General features: G+C 41.5%; 1 protein-coding gene across 3 annotated transcripts in view; it reads right to left on the bottom strand.

Annotated features, from left to right (window-relative positions):
• APPBP2 (amyloid beta precursor protein binding protein 2) overlaps nucleotides 1-22,872 on the bottom strand; it is an 82,621-nt gene that overhangs the window by 44,956 nt on the left and 14,793 nt on the right. Inside the window, exons 2-4 of one of the 3 annotated variants that reach the window (XM_033183776.1) lie at nucleotides 12,118-12,206; nucleotides 7,983-8,011; nucleotides 6,039-6,190 (exon numbers count right to left, since the gene is read on the bottom strand). In XM_033183776.1, coding sequence (XP_033039667.1) covers nucleotides 6,039-6,159 — 121 coding nt within the window. In that variant the 5' untranslated portion in view covers nucleotides 6,160-6,190; nucleotides 7,983-8,011; nucleotides 12,118-12,206. Of the gene's footprint in view, nucleotides 1-6,038; nucleotides 6,191-6,574; nucleotides 6,600-7,982; nucleotides 8,012-12,117; nucleotides 12,207-22,872 lie in introns of those variants that run through there. The other 2 variants (XM_033183774.1, XM_033183775.1) reach the window with 2 other exon arrangements.

Genomic DNA, 22,872 nt, shown 5'->3' with positions numbered 1-22,872 from the left:
TAAAACAAGCCAGTCACAAAGACCATGTATTTCAAGAGTCCACTTGTATAAAATGTCCAGAAAAGGCAAATCTATAGAGACAGAAAGTGGATGATGTTTGCTTCATGTGGGAGAGAAATGGGAGGGACTGCTAATGGGTACCGTTTTCTTTTTGGGGTGGTAACAATGTTCTAAAACTTATTGTGATGTCTGCACAACTCTTCTGGTATGACTTTTTTCTCTCTCTGGGTAACTGCAGGATTAAGACTGATAACTATGAGTTTGCCAGGACTTGGTTCTCTCTCCAAGGTATCTATGTGGGTCATTACAGTGGCCAGATTGGCATAAGTAGATGTGGAGATGACAGAGGACCTCAATGGACACTAGTCTTCCTTTCATCTTCTTTGATACTAAATTTCTCTCACATACACATTTTTACATGATCGTACAGAACTATCCTTAACATTAGTCAAGACCACAAGTTTTTAGAGACTTTCTTTGGACAATTCTTTTTTTTTTTTTTTTTTTGAGACGGAGTTTCACTCTGTCGCCCAGGCTGGAGTGCAGTGGCCGGATCTCAGCTCACTGCAAGCTCCGCCTCCCGGGTTTACGCCATTCTCCTGCCTCAGCCTCCGGAGTAGCTGGGACTACAGGCGCCCGCCACCTCGCCCGGCTAATTTTTTGTATTTTTTTTAGTAGAGACGGGGTTTCACCGTGTTAGCCAGGATGGTCTCGATCTCCTGACCTTGTGATCCGCCCGTCTCGGCCTCCCAAAGTGCTGGGATTACAGGCTTGAGCCACCGCGCCCGGCTGGACAATTCTTTATCGCTACAGACATTCCATAAGACTATTTAAAAGAGAAATGCTGGCCAGGCACGGTGGCTCATGCCTGTAATCCCAGCACTTTGGGAGACTGAGGCGGGTGGATCAGGAAGTCAGGAATTCGAAAACAGCCTGCCTAACATAGTGAAATTCCATCACTACTAAAAATACAAAAAAATTAGCTGGGCATGTGGTGGGTGCCTGTAATCCCAGCTACTCGGGAGGCTGAGACAGGAGAATGGCTTGAACCTGGGAGGTGGAAGCTGCAGTGAGCTGAGATCGCGCTACTGCACTCCAGCCCAGGTGACAGTGAGAGATCACATCTTAAAATAATAAATAAGAAGAATAAGAATAATGCTGAGGGTTCTTTTCAAAAAAATATGTTCTAAAGTCCCTTCAGCAACCTATCTTTGAGTACTACAAAGAATTATTCTAAGGTTAAACAGGCCAGGCATGGTGCCTCACGCCTGTAATCCCAGCACTTTGGGAGACTGAGGCAGAAAGATCACCTTACGTCAGGAATTCGAGACCAGCCTGGCCAACATGATGAAACCCTGTCTCTACTAAAAACACAAAAATCAGCTGGGTGTGGTGGCACATGCCTGTAGTCCCAGCTACCTGCGAGGCTGAGGTAGCAGAATCACTTGAACCCAGGAGGTGGAGGTTGCAGTGAGCTGAGATTGTGCCACTGCACTCCAGTCTGGGCGTCAGAGTGAGACCCTGTACCAAAAAAAAAAAAAAGGAAAAGATTATAGAAAATGACTATTAAAATATGCTGGGAAGGATGTACACGCACATGTGTGTATGCTTTAAGACAGAAAACACATACACGGCACATGCGCACAGTAATGAGAGAAGTTAAAAACAAAAGTAGGGTTTGGGTGCAGTGGCTCACGTCTGTAATCCCAGCACTTTTGGTGGCGGAGGTGGGTGGACCACTTGAGGTCAGGAGTTTGAGACCAGCCTGGCCAACATAGTGAAACCCCGTCTCTACTAAAAACACAAAAATTAGTTGGGTGTGGTGGTGGTGCATGCCTGTAATCCCAGCCACTTAGGAGGCTGAGGAAGGAGAATTGCTTGAACACAGGAGGCGGAGGTTGCACTGAGCAAAAATCACGCCACTGCACTCCAGTCTGGGTGACAGAGCGAGACTCCATCTCAGAAAACAACAACAAAAAAAACCCAAAACAAAAGTAGTTTGTGGTGATCAAATAGTACTGTATCTTGATAGTGATGGTAGTTGTACGACTCTACATGGAATCCACTGCACAGACATATACACACACAAATGAGTGCATGTAAAAACTGGTGAAAATTAAGTAAGGTCAGTAGACTAGTTGATGGCATAACACCATTTTTCAATTTCTTGGTTTTGATATTGCCCTACAGTTAAATGATATGTGACCACTGGGGGAAGCTGGAGGAGTGGTTCAAAGAACTCTGGGTACTCTTTTCCAATTTCCTATGAATCTACAGTCACTTCAAAGAAAATTTGTTTAACAGAGAAAAAAGAGCCAAGTGCAGTGGCTCATGTCTATAATTCCAGTAGTTTGGGAGGAATGCTTGAGCCCAGGAGTTCAAGAACAGCCTGGGCAACACAGCAAGATCTTGTCTCAACAAAAATAAAAGTTAGCTGGATAAGGTGACACATGCCTGTTGTCTTAGCTACTCAGGACACTGAAGCAGGAAGACTGCTCGAGTCCAAGTCTGAAGTTACAGTGAGCTATGACTGTTGATATAGTTTGCCTGTGTCCCCACCCAAATCTCCTCTTGAATTGTAGCTCCCATAATTCCGTGTTGTGGGAGGGACCTGGTGGGAGACAACTGAATCATGGGGGCTGTTCTTGTGGTAGTAAAGAAGTCTCACGAGATCTGATGGTTTTATAAGGGGTTTCCTCTTTCATTTGGCTCATTCTGATTTGCCTGCCACCATGTAAGATGTGCCTTTTACCTTCCACCATGATTGTGAGGCCTCCCTAGCCACATGAGTCCATTAAACCTCCTTTTCCTTTAAAAATTATCCAGTCTCAGGTATGTCTTTATCAGCAGTGTGAAAATGAACTAATAAAATAAATAAATGCCAGCAGAGTGGGGAGCTGCTATAAAGATACCTGAAAATGTGGAAGCGACTTTGGAACTGGGTAACGGGCAAAGCTTGGAACAGTTTGGAGGGCTCAGAAGAAGACAGAAAAATGTGGGAAAAGTTTGGAACTTCCCAGAAACTTGTTGAATGGCTTTGATCAAAATGCTGATAATGATATGGACAGTGAAATACAGGCTGAGGCGGTCTCAGATGGAGATGAGGAACTTGTTGGGAACTGAAGTAAATGTGACTCTTACTATGTTTTAGCCAAGAGACTGGTGACATTTTGTCCCTGTCTCGGAGATGTGTGGAACTTTGAACTTGATGGAGATGATTTAGGGTACCTGGCAGAAGAAAATTCTAAGCAGCAAAGCATTTAAGAGGTGACTTGAGTGCTGTTAAAAGCATTGTTTTATTTTTATTTTTTATTTTTATTTTTTGAGATGAAGTCTTGCTTTGTCACCCAGGCTGGAGTGCAGTGGGGTGATCTCAGCAGTGCAGTGGGGCAATCTCAGCTCACTGCAGCCTCTGCCTTCCAGGTTCAAGTGATTCTCCTGCCTCAGGCTCTCAAGCAGCTGGGATTACAGGCACCCACCACCAGGCCTGGCTAGTTTTTGTATTTTTAGGAGAGATGGGGTTTCACCATGTTGGCCAGGCTGGTCTCAAACTCCTGATATCAAGCAATCCACCTGCCTTGGCCTCCCAAAGTGCTTGGATTAGAGGCGTGAGCCACTGCACCCAGTCGGCATTCAGTTTTAAAAGAAAAAAAGAGCATAAAGGTTTGGAAAATTTGCAGCCTCAGGATGTGACAGAAAAGAAAAACTTGCTAAAAGGGACCAAGGTACGGCTCAGACAATAGCTTCAGAGGGGGCAAGTCCCAAGCCTTAGCAGCTCCCACGTGGTGTTGAGCCTGTGGGTGCCCAGAAATCAAGAACTGAGATTTGGGAATCTCTGCCTAGATTTCAGAATGTATGGAAATGCCTGGATGTCCAGGCAGAAGTTTGCTGCAGGGTGGGGCCCTCACGAAAAACCTCTGCTAGGGCAGTGCGGAAGGGAAATACTCGGTTGAGGCCCTTACACAGAGTGCCCACTGGAGCACTGCCTAGTGGAGCTATGAGAAGAGGGCCACTGTGCTCCAGACTACAGAATGGTAGATCCACTGAAAGCTTGCACTGTGTGCCTGAAGAAGCCACAGACACTCAACGACAGTCTGTGAAAGCTGCTAGGAGGGAGGCTGTACCCTGCAAAGCCACAGGGGCGGAGCTGTCCAAGACCATGGGAACTCACCTCTTGCATTAGCATGACCTGGATGTGAGACATGGAGTCAGAAAAGATCATTTTGGAGCTTTATGATTTGACTGCTCTGCTGGATTCCAGACTTGCATGGGGCCTTTAGCTCCTTCATTTTGGCCAATTTCTTCCATTTGGAATGGTTGTATTTATCCAATGCAAGTACCCTCACTGTATCTAGGAAATAACTAACTTGCTTTTGATTTTACATGTTCACAGGCAAAAGGGACTTGCCTTGTCTCAGATGAGACTTTGGACTGTGGACCTTTGAGTTAATGCTGAAATAAGACCTTGGAGGACTGTTGGGAAGGTATGATTGGCATTGAAATGTGACGACATGAGACTTGGGAGGGGCCGGGGCGGAATGATATGATTTGGCTGTGTCCCCAACCAAATCTCACCCTGAATTATAGTTCCCATAATTCCCACGTGTTGTGGGAGGGACCTGGTGAAAGACAACTGAATCATGGGGCCAGTTCCCCCATAGTGTTTTCATGCTAGTGAATAAGTCTCATGAGAGCTGATGGTTTTATAAGGTGTTTCCCCTTTCTCTTGGCTCTCTTTCTCTCATCTGCCACCACATAAGACATGCCTTTCACCTTCTGCCATGATTGTGAAGCGTTCCCCAGTCATGTGGAACTATGAGTTCATTAAACCTCTTTTTGCTTTATAAATTACCCAGTCTCGGGTATGTTTTTAATGGTAGCATGAAAACAGACTAATACAATTGTGCCACTGCCCTCTAGCCTGGGTGACAGAGACCTCGTCTCAAAATAAAATAAAAAAACAAAATAAACAAAAAAAGTAGCAAAAACTTTAATAAGAAATTGCCTGAAACACACTTATCTATACAGACTTGTGAAAACCATATAAAATATTATACATACATTAAACAATATTTTTCTACATGTATAGCACACAAAACATTTTTCTAACTACTTTTATATTTATCATTATTTAAGAAAAACTTTTTTAGAGATGAGGTTTTGCTATGTTGCCCAGGCTGGTCTTGAACTCCTGGGCTCAAGTGATACTGCTATCTCAGCCCTCTAAAGTGCTAGAATTACAGGTGAGAGCCACCATGCCCAGCCTTTTTTTTTTTTTTTTTTCCCTGAGACAGAGTCTCCCTGTCACCCAGACTGGAGTGCAGTTCAAGCAATCCTCATGCCTCATCCTCCCAAGTAGCTGGGATTTACTGGCACACTCAAAAATCACCACACTCAGCTAATTTTTGTATTTGTAGTAGAGACAGGATTTCTCCATGATGGCCAGGCTGGTCTCAAACTACTGACAGTGATCCGCCCACCTCAGTAATCCAAAGTGCTAGGAATTACAGGCATGAGCCACCATGCCCGGCCCTATCACATATTTTTAAGATCTCACTATGTTGCTTTTACATTTGTTTTCACTATCCTCATAACATCCCCATGAGGAAATACAGAATAACCCTCATTTTAGAGATGGGAAAACTGAGGCTCCAAAAGGATGAAGTTCCCTGCCACAGTCTACAGTAAGCAGGTGAAAGAGGCTGGTAGAAAAACATGTATTATAGAATCACAGAGACACAGGAATCTAAACTTAGCTCTACTACTAGCTATGTGACTTGAGCCAGTTACTCAACTTTTCTGTTTCCTCATTTGTAAAATGTTATTAATACAATCACTTCGTTGGAATGTCATAAGGATTTAGAAAGATACTACTCAAATGTATAGTATAATGCTTTGGCACAGGGTTAAGTGGTTCTGATGTTCTTCTCATAACCTTCTTATGTAGACTTTGGGAAAGTCCTGGAAGAATTCTTTGTTAGCAGGTTTAATTCTGAGTCCATCACAGGACAAAATACTTCTGTTTTACCATTACTTACCTAAAACAAAGCCAACCTGAATGGCTTTTTCCTTTACTGCAGCATCTGATTCTGCTATATAAGAGCACCGCCTACTGAATGAGTAGGCCAAGACTGAAGCAACTTTAACACCATGATCCATCAAAGCCTGAAAACAATGATGAAGCAAATGTCTGTAAGAAAAGAAAACGATTATTTTATAGAGGTAATTTATTTTTTTCCTTTTAGAAAGTGCTAACTGCTTCTTTTTTAAATAAAAGCATCATTATTTTCCAGGATGGAATAAGATTAAAAGCATTTTGCCTTATCAATTATGAGGCCATAATTCAAAATTTAGCCTAACCTCTTTACTCAGTGGATAACTGAGTGATCCTACAACATTCAGGAAAAGTACACAATGTGTAACTTGATGACAAAGAAGGATGAAGCTAACTTTTAAAATCGGCTTTAAAAACCAAATTATAATTCATAATAAAAAGGTACATAACCCAATTTTTAAAAGGCAATGAAGATAGAAGAGACATTTCTTTTCTTTTTTTTTTGAGATGGAGTCTCACTTTGTCATCCAGGCTGGAGTGCGGTGGCGTGGTCTTGGCTCATTGCAACCTCTGCCTCCCTGGTTCAAGCGATTCTCCTGCCTCAGCCTCCCGAGTAGCTGGGACTATAGGCGCGGGCCACCATGCCCAGCTAATTTTTTGTATTTTTAGTAGAGACGGGGTTTCACCGTGTTAGCCAGGATGGTCTCAATCTCTTGACCTCGTGATCCACCCGCATCGGTCTCCCAAAGTGCTGGGATTACAGGCATGAGCTACCGCGCCCAGCTGATATGAACAGATGTTTCTCCACAAAAGATATACAAATGCCAATAAACATGAAATAAGAAGCTCAACATCATTAATGATCAGGGAAATGCAAACCAAAATCATAATGAGATACCTCTTTATACCCAATATAATTTTTTAAAATACGCATTTATTTATTTATTTATGTTTGTTTGTTTGCTTGTTGAGAGACAAGGTCCTGCTCTGTCACCCGTGCTGGAGAGAAATGGCATGATCATAGCTCACTGTAGCCTTGAACTGGTCTCAATTAAGATCCTCCTGCTTCAGCCTCCAGAGTAGCTGGGACTATAGACGCCCATCACTGCACCCTACTATAATTTTTTTTGATGTGTTGTCATGAGGTGAAAAAATGGGAATCCTCATACATTGGTGGTGGGAATATAAAATGATACGTCTGCTGTGAAAAGCAGTTTAGCAATTCCTCAAAAAGTTAAACATAGGGTTATCATATTATATACTCAAGAGAATTGAGTATATACTCGAAAGAATTGAGACTATAAACACACATACAAAATACTGCCCAACCACATTCACAGCAGCATTATTCATAATAGCCAAAAGGTGGAAACAACTCAAATGTTCGTCAACAGATGACTGGATAAGCAAAATGTAGTATTATCCTTACAATGGAAAATTATTCAGCCATTAAAAAGGAAAGCAGTACTGATGCAAGCAAAACATGAACGAACCTTAAAAACATTATGCTAAGTGAAAGTGTCAGTCACAAAAGACCATACAGTATAAGACTCAATTTATATAAAATATCTAGACTAGGCAAATCCATACAGACAGAAAGTAAATTAATGGTCAGCTAGAAACTGAGGAAATAGGTACTGTTAACTGAGGAAATAGTCAGCCAGGGTAAGAGGAAATGGAGTGACTGTTAATGATTTCTTTTTGTGGTGACCAAATTTTCTAAAATTAGACAGTGGTGATGGTTGCAAAATCTTGTGAATAGTTGAGTGGTAGAATTTAAACTGGTGAATTTTATGGTATGTGAATTATATTTCAATAGAAAAAAACCTTTTAAACAAAATTGTAAATAACAGAGTCACTGCTTTGGATAAAGGAAAAAAAGGCCAAATTACATGCTTTTAGTTTTACAAATACATAAAACACTTACCAAAGGATTTGGATTTGGTGAAAGATAACCTAAGAGATGAAAAAGAGGTATTCCACTAAATCTTTACAACAGCCGTGTTTAAAACTACCTAGAGAGATTCAAATCTCCCAAAGTTATCCTTTCTTTAGAGTAAGGAATGTTTTTTAAAGTTTTTCTAGTCTTCTTTTACCAAAATGAGAAGTTCTTATTTATCAGATTTTTTTTTAACAGACTAATTTTAATCAACTAATCAAGAAGTTGCTCTATAGTCTTAGTATACAGGCCACATTTCAAAGTTACCCCTGAACACTGAAATCATGCTATTTACTTACTTTTTTTTTTTTTTTTTGAGACGGAGTCTCACTCTGTCACCCAGGTTGGAATGCAATGGCGCTATCTCGGCTCACTGCAACCTCGGCCTCCTGGGTTCAAGCGATTCTCCTGCCTCAGCCTCCCAAGTAGCTGGGATTACAGGCATCCGCCACCACGCCCAGCTAATTTTTTTTTTTGTTTTTTTGAGACAGAGTTTTGCTCTTGTTGCCCAGGCTGGAGTGCAATGGCGCGATCTTGGCTCACTGCAACCTCTGCCTCCCAGGCTCAAGCGATTCTCCTGCCCCAGCCTCCTGAGTAGCTGGTATTACAGGCATGTGCCACCACGCCCGGCTAATTTTGTATTTTTAGTAGAGACGGGGTTTCTCCATGTTGGTCAGGCTGATCTCGAACTCCCAACCTCAGGTGATCCACCCACCTCAGCCTCCCAAAGTGCTGGGATTACAGGTGTGAGCCACCGTGCCTGGCCTAAATTTTTATATTTTTAGTAGAAATGAGGTTTCACCATGTTGGTTTGGAACTCCTGACCTCAGGTGATCCACCCACCTTGGCCTCCCAAAGTGCTGGGATTACAGGTGTGAGCCACCACGCCCAGCCGACTTACTTGTTTATTATCTTATCATCCCTCTCGAAAATACAAACTCCATGAGGAAGGGATGTTGTGGATCCTACTCACCGCTATGGCCCCAGCATCTAAAACAGCATCTGGAAAATGTGATACACATACACAATGGTGTACTATTTAGCCATAAAAAAAGAATGAGATCCTGTCATTTGCAACAACATGGATGGAACTGTATGGTAAGTAAAATAAGCCAGCCAAGGAAAGAACAACTTTGCATGTAGTCACTTATTTGTGGGAGCTAAAAATTAAAATAATTGCATTCATGGATATAGAGAGAAGAAGGATGGTTACCAGAGGCTGGGAAGGGTAACTGGGAGAGGGAGGCAAATGAAAATAGTTAATGGGTACAAAAAAATAGAAAGAATGAATAAAATCTATTATTTGCTAATACAACAGGATTATAGTCAGAAATAATTTAGTTCTACATTTTAATAACTGAAAGAATATAACTGGATTGTCTGTAACACAAAGGATAAATGCTTGAGGTGATGAACACCTCATTTATGTTGTGATTATTACACATCGCATGCTTGTACCAAAGTATCTTATGTAACCCATAAATAAATGCACCTACTATGTACCCCTGAAAACTTAATGGCAGTTAAACTTAGAGAAGAACACTAAACAGAACAGCAAGCAGGCCAGGCACAGTGGCTCACACCTGTAATCCCAGCACTCTGGGAGGCCAAGGCAGGTGGATGGCTTGAGCTCAGGAGTTTGAGACCAGCATGGGCAACATGGCGAAACCCCGTCTCTACTAAATGAAAAAAAATCAGCCAGGTGTGGTGGCACACAGCTACTTGGGAGGCTGAGGTGGGAGAATCACCTCAGCCCTGGAAGTTGAGGCTACAGTGGGCCATGATCTTGCCACTGCACTCCAGGCTGGGTGATGGAAGAGAGAGACCCTGCCTCCAAAAAAAAAAAAAAAAAAAAACCACAAGTACAATGAAAAGTCAGATCTGTAGCTAATACTACTACATGATGATACTTACAACAGGAAGATGAATTCAATCTCCCTTTCTTGAACTCAAAAAGCTAAACTGTCAAAGTGTTAACTTTCCAAAAGTGATAGAAGGAGGCAGAACAAATGATCTTCTTTTTGTCGCCAAGCTTCTATTTGGGTTGTACAATCAGTGCCACAATATTTTTACTATATTCTCTATGATGCTGGCAAAGACTCCTTGAGTTGTCTTAAATTGCTTTCAAATTCTACTTCTAGGTATATATCTAATAGATATACATACATATGTTCACCAAAAAACATTTACAAGAATGTTTAGGGCTGCATGAGTTATAATAGCTAAAAACTGGAAGCAGCCCAAATATTCATCAATAATAGAATGAATAATACTATATTCATGTAATAAAACACCATATATATACAGCAACGAGAATGAACACACTGTATTTGCACGTAATATAGGTGATTCTCATAAAACAATACTGGGGAAAAAAAAAAGCCAGACACAAAAGGGCACAAACGGTATGTTTTATTTAATATGTTCTAAAACACATAAAATTAATCTAGTGGTTACCCTAGGGGAGGGGAAGTAGTGACTGGAAACAGGTAAGACAGGGGTTCTGGTAGCAACTGCAAATAAACATAATTCATAGTGAAATAATACCAGGTATATGGAAAAACTAATTGAGACAATTTCTCAATGAAACAATGTTATAGATTTATATTGGTACTACACTTACGAGGCAAAATTATTTTATCCACTCTAAATTTTCTGATACAATCATATTTATGAAATAATTTCTAAACCATATAAGAAATTAGTCAAAAATAAACATAACTTCATGCATTAACAAGAGGTGTAGTGGAATTTTAAAAAACAAGTAACTTAAAAATGAATTTATGTTCCAGCACTTTGGAAGACTGAGGCAAGGGGATCACTTGAATCCAGGAGTTCGAGACCAGCCTGGGCAACATAGCGAGACCTCGTCTCTATTAAAAATAAAAAAAGTTAGTTGGGTGTGGTAGCATGTGCCTATAGTCAGTCCCAGCTACTCAGGAGGCTGAGGTGGGAGGATGGCTTTGAGCCAAGGAGAGTTTCAGTTTGCAGTGAACTACAAACATGCCACTGAACTCCAACCTAGGCAACAGAGCAAGACCCTGTCTCAAAAAAAAAAAAAAAAAAAAAGTATAGAAAACAGTATGACAGTTCCTCAAAAAAATTGGAAATAGGAGTTGGGTGTGGTGGCAGCGCCTGTAGTCCCAGCTGGCAGGGAGGCTGAGAAAGAGGATCCCTTGAGCCCAGGAGTTCGAGGGCAGCCTGTACAGCATAGTGAAACTAAGTGTCTTAAAAAAATAAACAAATAAAAATAGAATTACCATATAATCCAGCAATTCAACTTCTGGGTATATAATCAAAATAACTGAAGGCAGGGGCTTGAAGAGGTATTTCTACACTCATGTTCACAGCAGTATTATTCACACTAGCCAAAAGGTAGAAAGAACCCAAATATCCATTGACAGATGAATAAACAAAATGTGGTATATGCACACAATGGAATATAATCTAGCCATAAAAAGAAATAAAATTCTAACTTGTGCTACAACATAGATGAACCTTAAAAACATGATGCTAAATGAAATATAACACACACAAAAGGATAAACATTATAGGATTCCACTTATATGGGATATCAGAGCAGTTAAACTCATCTAAAGTATAATGGTGGCTACACAGGATAAGGGGAAGAGGGAATGGAGAGTTACTATTTAGTGGGTAAGGAGCTTTTGTTTAGGGTAATGAAAAAGTTCTGGAAATAAATGGTGTTGATGGTTGCACAATGTGAATATACTTTCTTTTTTTTTTTTTTTTGAGATGAAGTCTTGCTCTGTTGCCCAGGCTGGAGTGCAGTGGCGCCATCTTGGCTCACTGCAAGCTCTGCCTCCCAGGTTCATGCCATTCTCCTGCCTCAGCCTCCCAAGTAGCTGGGACTACAGGCGCCCACCACCACACCCAGCTAATTTTTTGTATTTTTAGTAGAGATGGGGTTTCACCATGTGAGCCAGGATGGTCTTGATCTGACCTCGTGATCTGCCCACCTCAGCCTCCCAAAGTGCTGGGATTACAGGCGTGAGCCACTGCACCTGGCCCACAATGTGAATATACTTAATGCCACTGAATTCGGTTAAAACAGTAAATTTTGTGTTATGTATATTTTACAATTTAAAAAAAAAGAATTTACCTTTTATCCAAAGCTCTCAGTACTTTAGCAAAAACTTCCAATTCACAAAATTCACTGCCCAGTTGACATAATCGTCCCTGTTGGTAAAGCTGAAATAAAAAACAATTAATTATGACTTAAAAGTTCTGCAATTTAATTCTTATTTTTACTTTAATCATATTTGATAAATGTAACGATTAATTTCAGAAAAGATGCTTATGTTAAGAAATGTAACACTAACAAATTTCTACAATTGATATAAAAATATTTTAATAGTAGTATATAATCGTTACAAATTGGTATTTGTAAACCATCTAGAACAGTACCTGGAACATGGCAAGTACTACAAAGCGCTGTATAATTATGTATTTATTAAATACAGATAAAAATCATTAAAGAAATATATTTTTTTTTTTTTTTTTTGAGACGGAGTCTCGCTCTGTCGCCCAGGCTGGAGTACAGTGGCCAGATCTCAGCTCACTGCAAGCTCCGCCTCCCGGGTTCCCGCCATTCTCCTGCCTCAGCCTCCCGAGTAGCTGGGACTACAGGCGCCCGCCACCTCGCCCGGCTAGTTTTTTTGTATTTTTTTTTTTTAGTAGAGACGGGGTTTCACTGTGTTAGGCAGGATGGTCTCGATCTCCTGACCTCGTGATCCGCCCGTCTCGGCCTCCCAAAGTGCTGGGATTACAGGCTTGAGCCACCGCACCCGGCCAGAAATATTAAACTGTTAAGTTTTTTACTTAAACAAAACTGGAGAGTCAATGTAAAATTATCAAAATAATAGCAAAGATAATGTCCAGAAAACAGAGCTGGTCAATATGGCCACCTCAAAAATCTCAGTTCAGTCCTGGGTATAACACTTCAAAAACACACCAATAGTAAAGCACGTCTACAGTAATACAGGATGGCAGGATTTCTAATCATGTCATAATCGTTTATACATTCTGACTTTTTAGAACTACAATTTAAAATAACATTTTAAGGCTGAGTGCTGTGGTTTGAGCCTGCCATTCCAGCTACTAAGGAGGCGAAGGAGGGAGTAATGCTTGAGGCCAGGAGTTTGAGACAGGCCTGGGCAACATAATAAGATCCTATCTATAAATATAAATAAATTTATAAAATATAAACTGCACCTGTAGTCCCAGTTATTTGGGAGGTTGAGGCAAGGGGACTGCTTGAGCCCAAGAGCTGGAGACCAGCCTGGGCAACAGAGTGACATCCTGTCTCTACAATACAGCCTGGGTGAGAGTGAGACCTTGTCTCAAAAAAATTATAAATAAATAAACACAAAGACAAATAGTATTGTCCCTCCTTGAAACCCACCTCAATGTCACCAAATGCTTTTTTTCTGAGACAGAGTCTTGCTCTGTTGCCCAGGCGATACAATACCAACAGTGTGTAGTGGTGCAATCTCGGTTCACTGCAACCTCTGCCTCCCAGGTTCAAGCAATCCTCCCACTCAGCATCCCTAGTAGCTAGGATTACAGGCATGCATCACCACGCCTAATTTTTTTTTGTATTTTTAGCAGAGATAGGGTTTCACCATGTTGACCAGGCTGGTCTTGAACTCCTGATCCCAAGACCAAATGCTTCTGAATTTACATGTGCTATATAAATAATACAGTGCCCTAGAAAGCAGGATTTATTTGACTTTATATTACAGACACTTAACAGCTCAGTTGATGAGAACATGGGTTTCATAAAGAGAACATGGGTTTCATAAAGAGGACAAGGTCACTCTCAAAATGGGCCAGTTTACTTTGTGCACAAAAAACATAATAAAACCTGAGCACACTCTTGGGCATAAATCACTAGTCACAATGGAGGTCAGGTCAAATTAGGTAAATATATTAATCCAAATCCATAATGACTACTTCAAAAAATATATAACTGCTACAGGGGAGAGGGGACATGCTCAGGAAGGAAAGGCAGTAATGTTATCTTCACGTAATAGTTAGACATTTATGTTAACATTAAAACCTTCATCAGGAAAGATTTGTTATTTTATCTATCTATCTATCTATCTATCTATCTATCTATCTATCTATCTATTATCTTACTCTGTCACCCAGGCTGCAGTACAGTGGCACAATTATAGCTCAATGCAGCACTGCAGTCTCGAACTCCTGGGCTCAAGTGATCCTCCTGCCTCAGCCTCTCTGAGTGCTGGGGTTACAGGTGTGAGCCACTGCGTTCAGCCTATATTTGCTATTCGTATAGAGGATTTTGTTTTCTGCTACAGAAAAGTAAGAGTTTCTGGGAATGCATGCTGTAAAATTCACTACTATTATTGCTGTCTTATTTACTTGACAACCAAAACAGAACAACTCAGGGAAAATAAAGCTGAGAACTTACGACCACATTCTCATGACATGGGCTTAACGAGGTGATAAATTTCTGATTTGCGACAGAACAGTTATCAAAATAAATACAAACACACACTCCAAAAACACTAAGATAAAAATCTTCCCTTCTTACCAAAATGACTGTCATCATTATCAAACTTAAGGCTTAGAATTTCTTTTTAAAAATAGAATAAATAGGCTGGGCATGGTGGCTCACACCTGTAATCCCAACACTTTGGGAGGCCAAGGCGGGTGGATCACCTGAGGTCAACAGTTCAAGGCCAGCCTGGCCAACGTGGAGAAACCCTGTCTCTACTAAAAATACAAAAATTAAACAGGCCCGTGGTGGCGGGCACCTGTAATCCCAGCTACTCAGGAGGCAAGGGCAGAGAACCGCTTGAACTCAGGAGACAGAGGTTGCAGTGAGTCAAGATCATGCCACTGCACATCAGTCTGGCTGACAGAGCAAAACTCTGTCTCAAAAAAACAAAAAAAGAATAAACAAAAACAAGTTATACAACTACTTTGCCTAAAAACAAAATTTATGTTATTTTACAATTCACCGTATTTCTTTAATGACTAAAAACTGGTGTATCCTACTAAATGAGATTCTATATTTGGCTGCTTAAATTTTCTTTTTCTTTTTTTTGGGGGGGGGGAGGGACAGAGTCTCTCACTCTGTCCCCAGGCTGGAGTGCAGTGGCGTGATCTCAGCTCACTGCAACCTCCGCCTCCCAGGTTCAAGTGATTCTCCTGCCTCAGACCCCCGAATAGCCTGGACTACAGGCACGCGCCACCACGCCCAGGTAATTTTTGTATTTTTAGTGCAGAGAGGGTTTCACCATTGTTAGCCAGGATGGTCTCGATCTCTTGACCTCGTGATCTGCCCACCTCGGCCTTCCAAAGTGCTAGGATTACAGGCATGAGTTTCTCTAGTTAATAAAATAGGATCACATTTAAATTGTGAGGAAAGGGTAATTTGTTTCAACTCATCCTTACCAAGTTTATCTAAAAAATGCAAAGTAATTTTTTTTTGAGACGGAGTTTCGCTCTTGTTGCCCAGGCTACAGTACAGTGGCGTGAACCTGACTCACTGCAACCTCCATCCCCCAGGTTCAAGTGATTCCCTTGCTTCAGCCTCTGGAGTAGCTGGGATTACAGGTGCCCGCCACCACACCCAGCTAATTTTTGTATTTTTAGTAGAGACGGGGTTTCACCATGTTGGCCAGGCAGGTGATCCACCTGCCTCGGCCTCCGAATGTGCCGAGATTACAGGTGTCTGCCACCGTGCCAGGCCTGAAATTAATACATTTTTATGAATTAAAGGGGTTTTTGGATACTAATCCAGAATAAAAATAGCTTCTAATCATACAGAGATCTTTTATGTGTCAGGCACTGTTCTCAGTGCTTTTCATAAATTATTCATTCTATCCTTTTACAGACAAGGAAACTGAGGCATTTAGAGTTAAATAACCTTCTCAAAAATTACACAATTAGGATGGGGCAAAGCAGGAATCTGACCCAGGCAGTTTGTCCCTATATCCATGTTCTTAACAACTTACCCTACATTGCCTCTTGAAGATAATATAAAAGGAAATTTTTAAAAGTATTAAATGGACAATTTAAAATATTTTTATAGAAATGATAGAAGATTTAAAGGTTAATCCCCTCATAGATTTATACATCTTATGAAACAGAGCTTAGAAAAGAGGAAACTGATGCTTTGTGTTCCGGTAATGATTCTTAAAGAAAGGAAAAACAAGCTTATTTCTAGAAGTAGGCAAATTATCTCCCACCAGAGGTAAAAACAGACAATAAAAATACAATTAAAACAATATCATACAGGTATGAAGATAGACCAAGAGAACAAAATGCAATGTTCAGAAAGAGACCTTAGTGCATATAAAAATTAACGTATGACAAAAGAAGCATTTTAAGACCACTGAGGAAAGAAAAAAATTACTTAATAAAGAGTCTATAAAAATGGGTAAACAAAGATGCCTACCTAATAAAATGTAACAAAAATGAATTCCAGATTTATCAAAATTTTAAATGGAATAAATTATATCAGAGCCTTATTAAAAGTTACCTGCTAACATTGCCTTCCTAAGCACTACATCACGGGTAAAATTCAAGATCAATCTGGCCAACATGGTGAAACCTTGACTACACCAAAAAAACAAAAATTAGCCCGGCATGTTGTGTGTCCCAGCTACTTGGGAAGCTAAGGCACAAGAATTGCTCGAAGTCAGGAGGCAGAGGTTGCAATGAGCTGATATTGTGCACTGCACTCTAGCCTGGGTGACACCGAGACTCTGTCTCAAAACCAACCAACCAACCAAAAACACCTATGTTCTAAGAAAACCTGAAGGCACATAATTGCACGCACACACTCACATATACCAATGAAACCTGTGCATCTCATTCATGTTTGGAACTCTCTCAGAGTCTTTAAATAGCCAAAAACTTCAGAAATGAAAACGGGTTGTTATCAAGGAAAAATGACCATGCATATATATGAAGTGAACAAGTTCCTGAAAAGGGTAATAAAATTCCACCTTTGCTTCTAAATTGTATACCTACATTATATATGCATCATATAAGAAACTGAAATGATAATACAATGTTTATATATATGGTATAGGATTTATACCTCAAATATTTCACCTAGATTACTGTAAAGGTTTGATAGAATTAGTCTCTCCACTACCACTTGTCTCCCTCAAAATCACTGTACATACAGTAGCCAGAATCTTGTTAAAAAAAAAACTCATATCATGCCATTCTCTTGTTTAAAACCTTTATTTAAATGGCACCCTCACTGTAGAACATAATCCAAAATCTTTAATGTTACCTCTGAGCTCCTAAAAGCCACGTGACCCCTGCTTTTTTTTTTTCTTTTTTTGAGATAGTATTTCGCTCTTGTCGCCCAGGCTGGAGTGCAGTGGTGCCATCTCGGCTCACTACCTCTGCCTCCCAGGTTCAAGCAATTCTCATGCCTCAGTCTCTCGGGTAGCTGGGATTACAGGCACCCACCACCATGCCCAGCTAATTTCTGTATTTTAGTAGAAATGGGGTTTCACCATGTTGGCCAGGCTGGTCTCGAACTCCTGACCTAGGTGATCCACCTGTCTCGGCCTCCCAAAGTGCTGGGATAACAGGTGTGAGCCACCATGCCCGGCCTTTTTTTCTTTCTTTTTCTTTTTCTTTTTTTCTCCCTGGGAGACAGTCTGGCCTCTGTCTCACAAGCTGGAGGGCAGCGGCATGATCATGGCTCACTAGAGCCTCAATCTCCTTCCTGGGCTCAAGCAATCCGCCCACCTCAGCCCCAGATAGTAGCTGGTACTACAGGCATGCACAACCATGCCTGGCTAATTTTCCTATTTTTTGTAGAGACTGGGTCACACTACGTTTGTTGCCTAGCCTGGTCTATGAACTCGGGCTCAAGTGATACTCCCACCGAGGCCTCCCAAAGTGCTGGGATTGCAGGCATGAGCCACTGCCTCCAGCCTTGATGTCTGCCTATATTTCTGACCTCATTGTTTACTATTGTTTCTCCCTGTCTCCTACATTCCTGCCACCTTAGCTTTCTTTTGGCTCATAATTTTTGCACACATATGCTACTACCTCTACATGAAGCAATGGTAACATAATTCTTTGCCTGGTTAGTTTATAATTCATCCAAATCCTCTCAACTACTATGTCACTTCCTCAGAGATCTTCCCCTGACTCGGCAATCTAAATTGTGTCCTTTTAAACTTTCTCATGACACACTGTTTTTTTACCTCCATGGTAACATCAACACATGCATGCATTCACTTAAACAGTCATTTGTTAAATATATTATTTCATTACACTCTACATTCTATGAGGTGACCATAGTTACCACTATATTCTCAATACCTAGCACAGTGCCTAGTACAAGATATATATTCAATATTTTCTTTTTTAAAAAAATATTTTTGGGCCGGGCGCGGTGGCTCAAGCCTGTAATCCCAGCACTTCGGAAGGCCAAAGACGGGTGGATCACGAGGTCAGGAGATCAAGACCATCCTGGCTAACACGGTGACCCCGTCTCTACTAAAAAATACAAAAAACTAGCCGGGCGAGGTGGCGGGCGCCTGTAGTCCCAGCTACTCGGGAGGCTAAGGCAGGAGAATGGCGTAAACCCAGGAGGCAGAGCTTGCAGTGAGCTGAGATCCGGCCACTGCACTCCAGCCTGGGCCATAGAGCAAGACTCCGTAAAAAAATATATATATATATTTTTGGCCAGGCGCGGTGACTCATGACTGTAATCCCAGCACTTTGGGAGGCCAAGGTGGGTGGATCATGAGGTCAAGAGATTGAGACCATCCTGGCCAACATGGTGAAACCCCATCTCTAGTAAAAATACAAAAATTAGGCCGGGCGCAGTGGCTCACGCCTGTAATCCCAGCACTTTTGGGAGGCCGAGGCGGGTGGATCACAAGGTCAGGAGTTCGAGACGAACCTGGCCAGCATGGTGAAACCCATCTCTACTAAAAATACAAAAATTGGCCAGGCGTGGTGGTGCGTGCCTGTAGTCCCAGCTACCAAGAGGCTGAAGCAGAAGAACTGCTTGAACCTGGGAGGCGGAGGTTGTAGTGAGCCGAGATTGCACCACTGCACTCCAGCCTGGGCAACAACAGTGAAACTCTGTCTCAAAAACCAACAAAAACAAAGAAATCATCTGATGTCTAGATTTGCTTCCAAATGCCACATGAAAGGGGAAAGTGAATGGGAGAACAGATTCAGTAACAAGACTGGCCAAGAATTGATAACTGTTAAAGCTAGGTGACAGACACAGGAATCCATTATTCTATTCTATTTTTGTACATATTTAATTTTTTTAAAACAGAAAGTCTTATAAATGTATCCTTTACCTCTAACATAAAAGACTACGTTTCATTTAACAAACGAGTTATTGTCACTTACATGATTCATTTATTATTATCCTCTGATCTCAAAACTCATCTGAAGGCTGGCATGGTGGCTCACACCTGTAATCCCAGCAATTTGGCATGCAAAGATAAGAAGATTGCTTGAGACCAGGAGTTCGAGATCAGCCTGGGCAATGTAGCGAGACCCCCATCTCCACAAAAAATAAAAAATTAGCCAGACATGGTAGTACATACCTGTAGTCCCAACTAATTGGGTGGCTGAGATGGAAGGATCACTTGAGCCCTGAAGGCCGAGGTGGCAGTGAGTCATGACTGTACCACTGTACTCCAGCCTGGACAATACAGCAAAATCCTGTCTCAAAAACAAATAATTTAAAAAAGTGGCCGGGCGCGGTGGCTCAAGCCTATAATCCCAGCACTTTGGGAGGCCGAGACGGGCGGATCACGAGGTCAGGAGATCGAGACCATCCCGGATAACACGGTGAAACCCCGTCTCTACTAAAAACTACATAAAAAACTAGCCGGGTGAGGTGGTGGCGCCTGTAGTCCCAGCTACCCGGGAGACTGAGGCAGGAGAATGGCGTGAACCCGGGGGGCGGAGCTTGCAGTGAGCTGAGATCCGGCCACAGCACTCCAACCTGGGTGACAGAGGAAGACTCCGTCTCAAAAAATAAAAATAAAAAAAATAAATAAATAAATAAAAATAAAAAAGTAAAAAACTCATCTGCGGTTGGGCGTGGTGACTCACACCTGTAATCCCAGCACTCTTGGAGGCCAAGGTGGGAGGATTGCTTGAGACCAGCAGTTTGAGGCCAGCATGTACAACGTAGGGAGACCCCCATTGCCACAAAAAATTTTAAAAATTAGCCAAGTGTGACGGCCTGTGCCCCAGGTACTTGGGAGGCTGAGGCGGGAGGATTGCCTTAGCCTAGGAGGTTGAGGTTGCAGTGAGCCATAACTGCTCCACTACACCAGAGTCTGGGTGACAAAGTGAGATCCTGTTTCTGTGGGGAAAAAAATTCATCTGAAATGTACTCTGAAAAAAATTATATTAGAATATTGATATTCCTTTTCTTTGTACTTTATACCTTACAATTAAGGTCTTTTATCTGTTGTTGCTTCATTATAGTGTCATTTCAGAGTATTCAAATAAAAGGGCAACCCTTTACTAAAACTTAAATATGCTGTCCATTTATGATGATGATGTCACTAGGTCAATTATCCATGAAACAAGAAATCAAGAGTTTTTCCCCCAGTGGTTAAAATAACGAACTTGCATATTTTAACCAAGATGCTCCAACTCTATACCTCACTTTCTAAGTCAATGGCATAATTTTCAAGATAGTATGACTGTGTTAGTGGTAGATGTTACCATAGAGCAAATGGAAATTCAAAACAAAAATCTAGTTAGATGTAAGGCCTAGCCAGCGACAGATAACCAGTCATACATAACACAATATATACCAACAATCTCTATATTTGGGACAAGTTTCTCAGCTTCTGTTCTTGAAGCTTCACTACCAATATGTGGTGAAAATCAAAAGTGTTTCCATGAGGCAGAAGGAGAGGGCAGTATGGCTATAAGAAAACACTTTCTGCTGGGCATGGTGACTCACACCTATAATCCCAGCACTTTGGGAGGCCAAAGTGGGCGGATCACGAAGTCAGGAGATCGAGACCATCTGGAAAACATGGTGAAACCCCGTCTCTGCTAAAAATACAAAAATTAGCTGGAGTGGTGGTGCATGCCTGTAATCCCAGCTACAAGGGAGGCTGAGGCAGGAGAAATGCTTGAACTAGGGAGTCAGAGGTTGTGGTGAGCCAAGATCGTGTCACTGCATTCCAGCCTGGCGACAGATTAAGACTCCATCTCAAAAAAAAAAGAAAACACTTTCTGTCTCTACAAGAAAACTCATTCTGTATTCTAGATAACCAACTGTAAAACATTTGTTTCCTCTGATTTCAGTATTTAAAAACATTAGTTTTTTAAAACATTAGAAAATGTAGGGAATTTCATAAAGAATTGCTCAATGTTATCATCTACAGAGGAAAATCACTGTCAACATAATGGCACACTTCTTTTCAGTCCTCCTTTTCTTATTGATTTGCAAGAGTTTTGAACACGCTTAATAAACTTTAATCCTCTATTATATAACAGATATATTTTTTCTCACTACACATTTTTAAATTTTTTAACTTGGTTCTAAGAACTGTTCTGGGGATTCTGATTAAGTTCACACTGAATACACAGATTCTGGGAAAAGTTACATCTTTAAAACCCCAAATCTTCCAATCTAGGAACAAAATATTGTCTCTTCTACATTTATTGAAGATTACTGGGTGTCTTTTTACTCCTTGAGGTGTTTTATTATTATTATTATTATTTTAAGATGGAGTCTCACTCTGCCGCCCAGGCTGGAATGCAGTGGCCCAATATCGGCTCACTGCAAGCTCCACCTCCTGGGTTCAAGCCATTCTCCTGCCTCAGCCTCCCAAGTAGCTGGGACTACAGGCGTCTGCCACCACGCCCAGCCAATTTTTTGTATTTTTAGTAGAGACGGAGTTTCACCGTGTTAGCCAGGGTGGTCCTGATGTCCCAACCTCGTGATCTGCCTGCCTCGGCCTCCCAAAGAGGTGTTTTATTATTTTGAGTCAGATATAATCCTTCCTATATTGCACATAGAAAAAGTGAATTTTTAATTATAAATATGTAATCAACCCCTTTACCGAATTATCTTACTGCTATACTTTTTCAGTTGACTTTGCTGGCTTTTTACTAATTTTAACTGTACAGGTTAGCACCTCAAGAATGTTGAATAGGGCCAGGTGCGGTGGCTCATGCCTGTAATCCCAGCACTTTGGGAGGCTGAGGCAGGCGGATCACAAAGTCAGGAGTCCAAGATTAGCCTGGCCAACATAGTGAAACTCCCGTCTCTACTAAAAATACAAAAAACAGTCAGGTGTGATGGCACGCGCCTGTAGTCCCAGCTACTCAGTAGGCTGAGGCAGGAGAATCGTCTGAATCCAGGAGGTGGAGGTTGCAGTGAGCCAAGACTGAACCATTACACTCCAGCCTGGGCAACAGAGTGAGATGCCATCTCAAAAAAAAAAAAAAAAAAAAAAAAGAAAAGAAAAGAAAAGAAAAAAAAAGAATGAAATGCTGAATATGTAGTATATAGTTTCAGAAATAAGTCTGAAAGTCTTCACTTAAAAAAAAAATTTTTTTTTGGCCGGGCGCGGTGGCTCAAGCCTGTAATCCCAGCACTTTGGGAGGCCGAGACGGGCGGATCACGAGGTAGGAGATCGAGACCATCCTGGCTAACACGGTGAAACCCCGTCTCTACTAAAAAAAAAAAATACAAAAACCTAGCCGGGAGGTGGCGGGCGACTGTAGTCCCAGCTACTCCGGAGGCTGAGGCAGGAGAATGGCATAAACCCGGGAGGCGGAGCTTGCAGTGAGCTGAGATCCAGCCACTGCACTCCAGCCTGGGCGACAGAGCGAGACTCCGCCT

This window comes from Trachypithecus francoisi, unplaced genomic scaffold (assembly GCF_009764315.1).
Source record: "Trachypithecus francoisi isolate TF-2019V2 unplaced genomic scaffold, Tfra_2.0 Lachesis_group20, whole genome shotgun sequence".
In the NCBI taxonomy this organism is placed as follows: domain Eukaryota; kingdom Metazoa; phylum Chordata; class Mammalia; order Primates; family Cercopithecidae; genus Trachypithecus; species Trachypithecus francoisi.
Note: the sequence above shows the minus strand (reverse complement) of the source record. Positions and strands in the feature narration are given on the sequence as shown.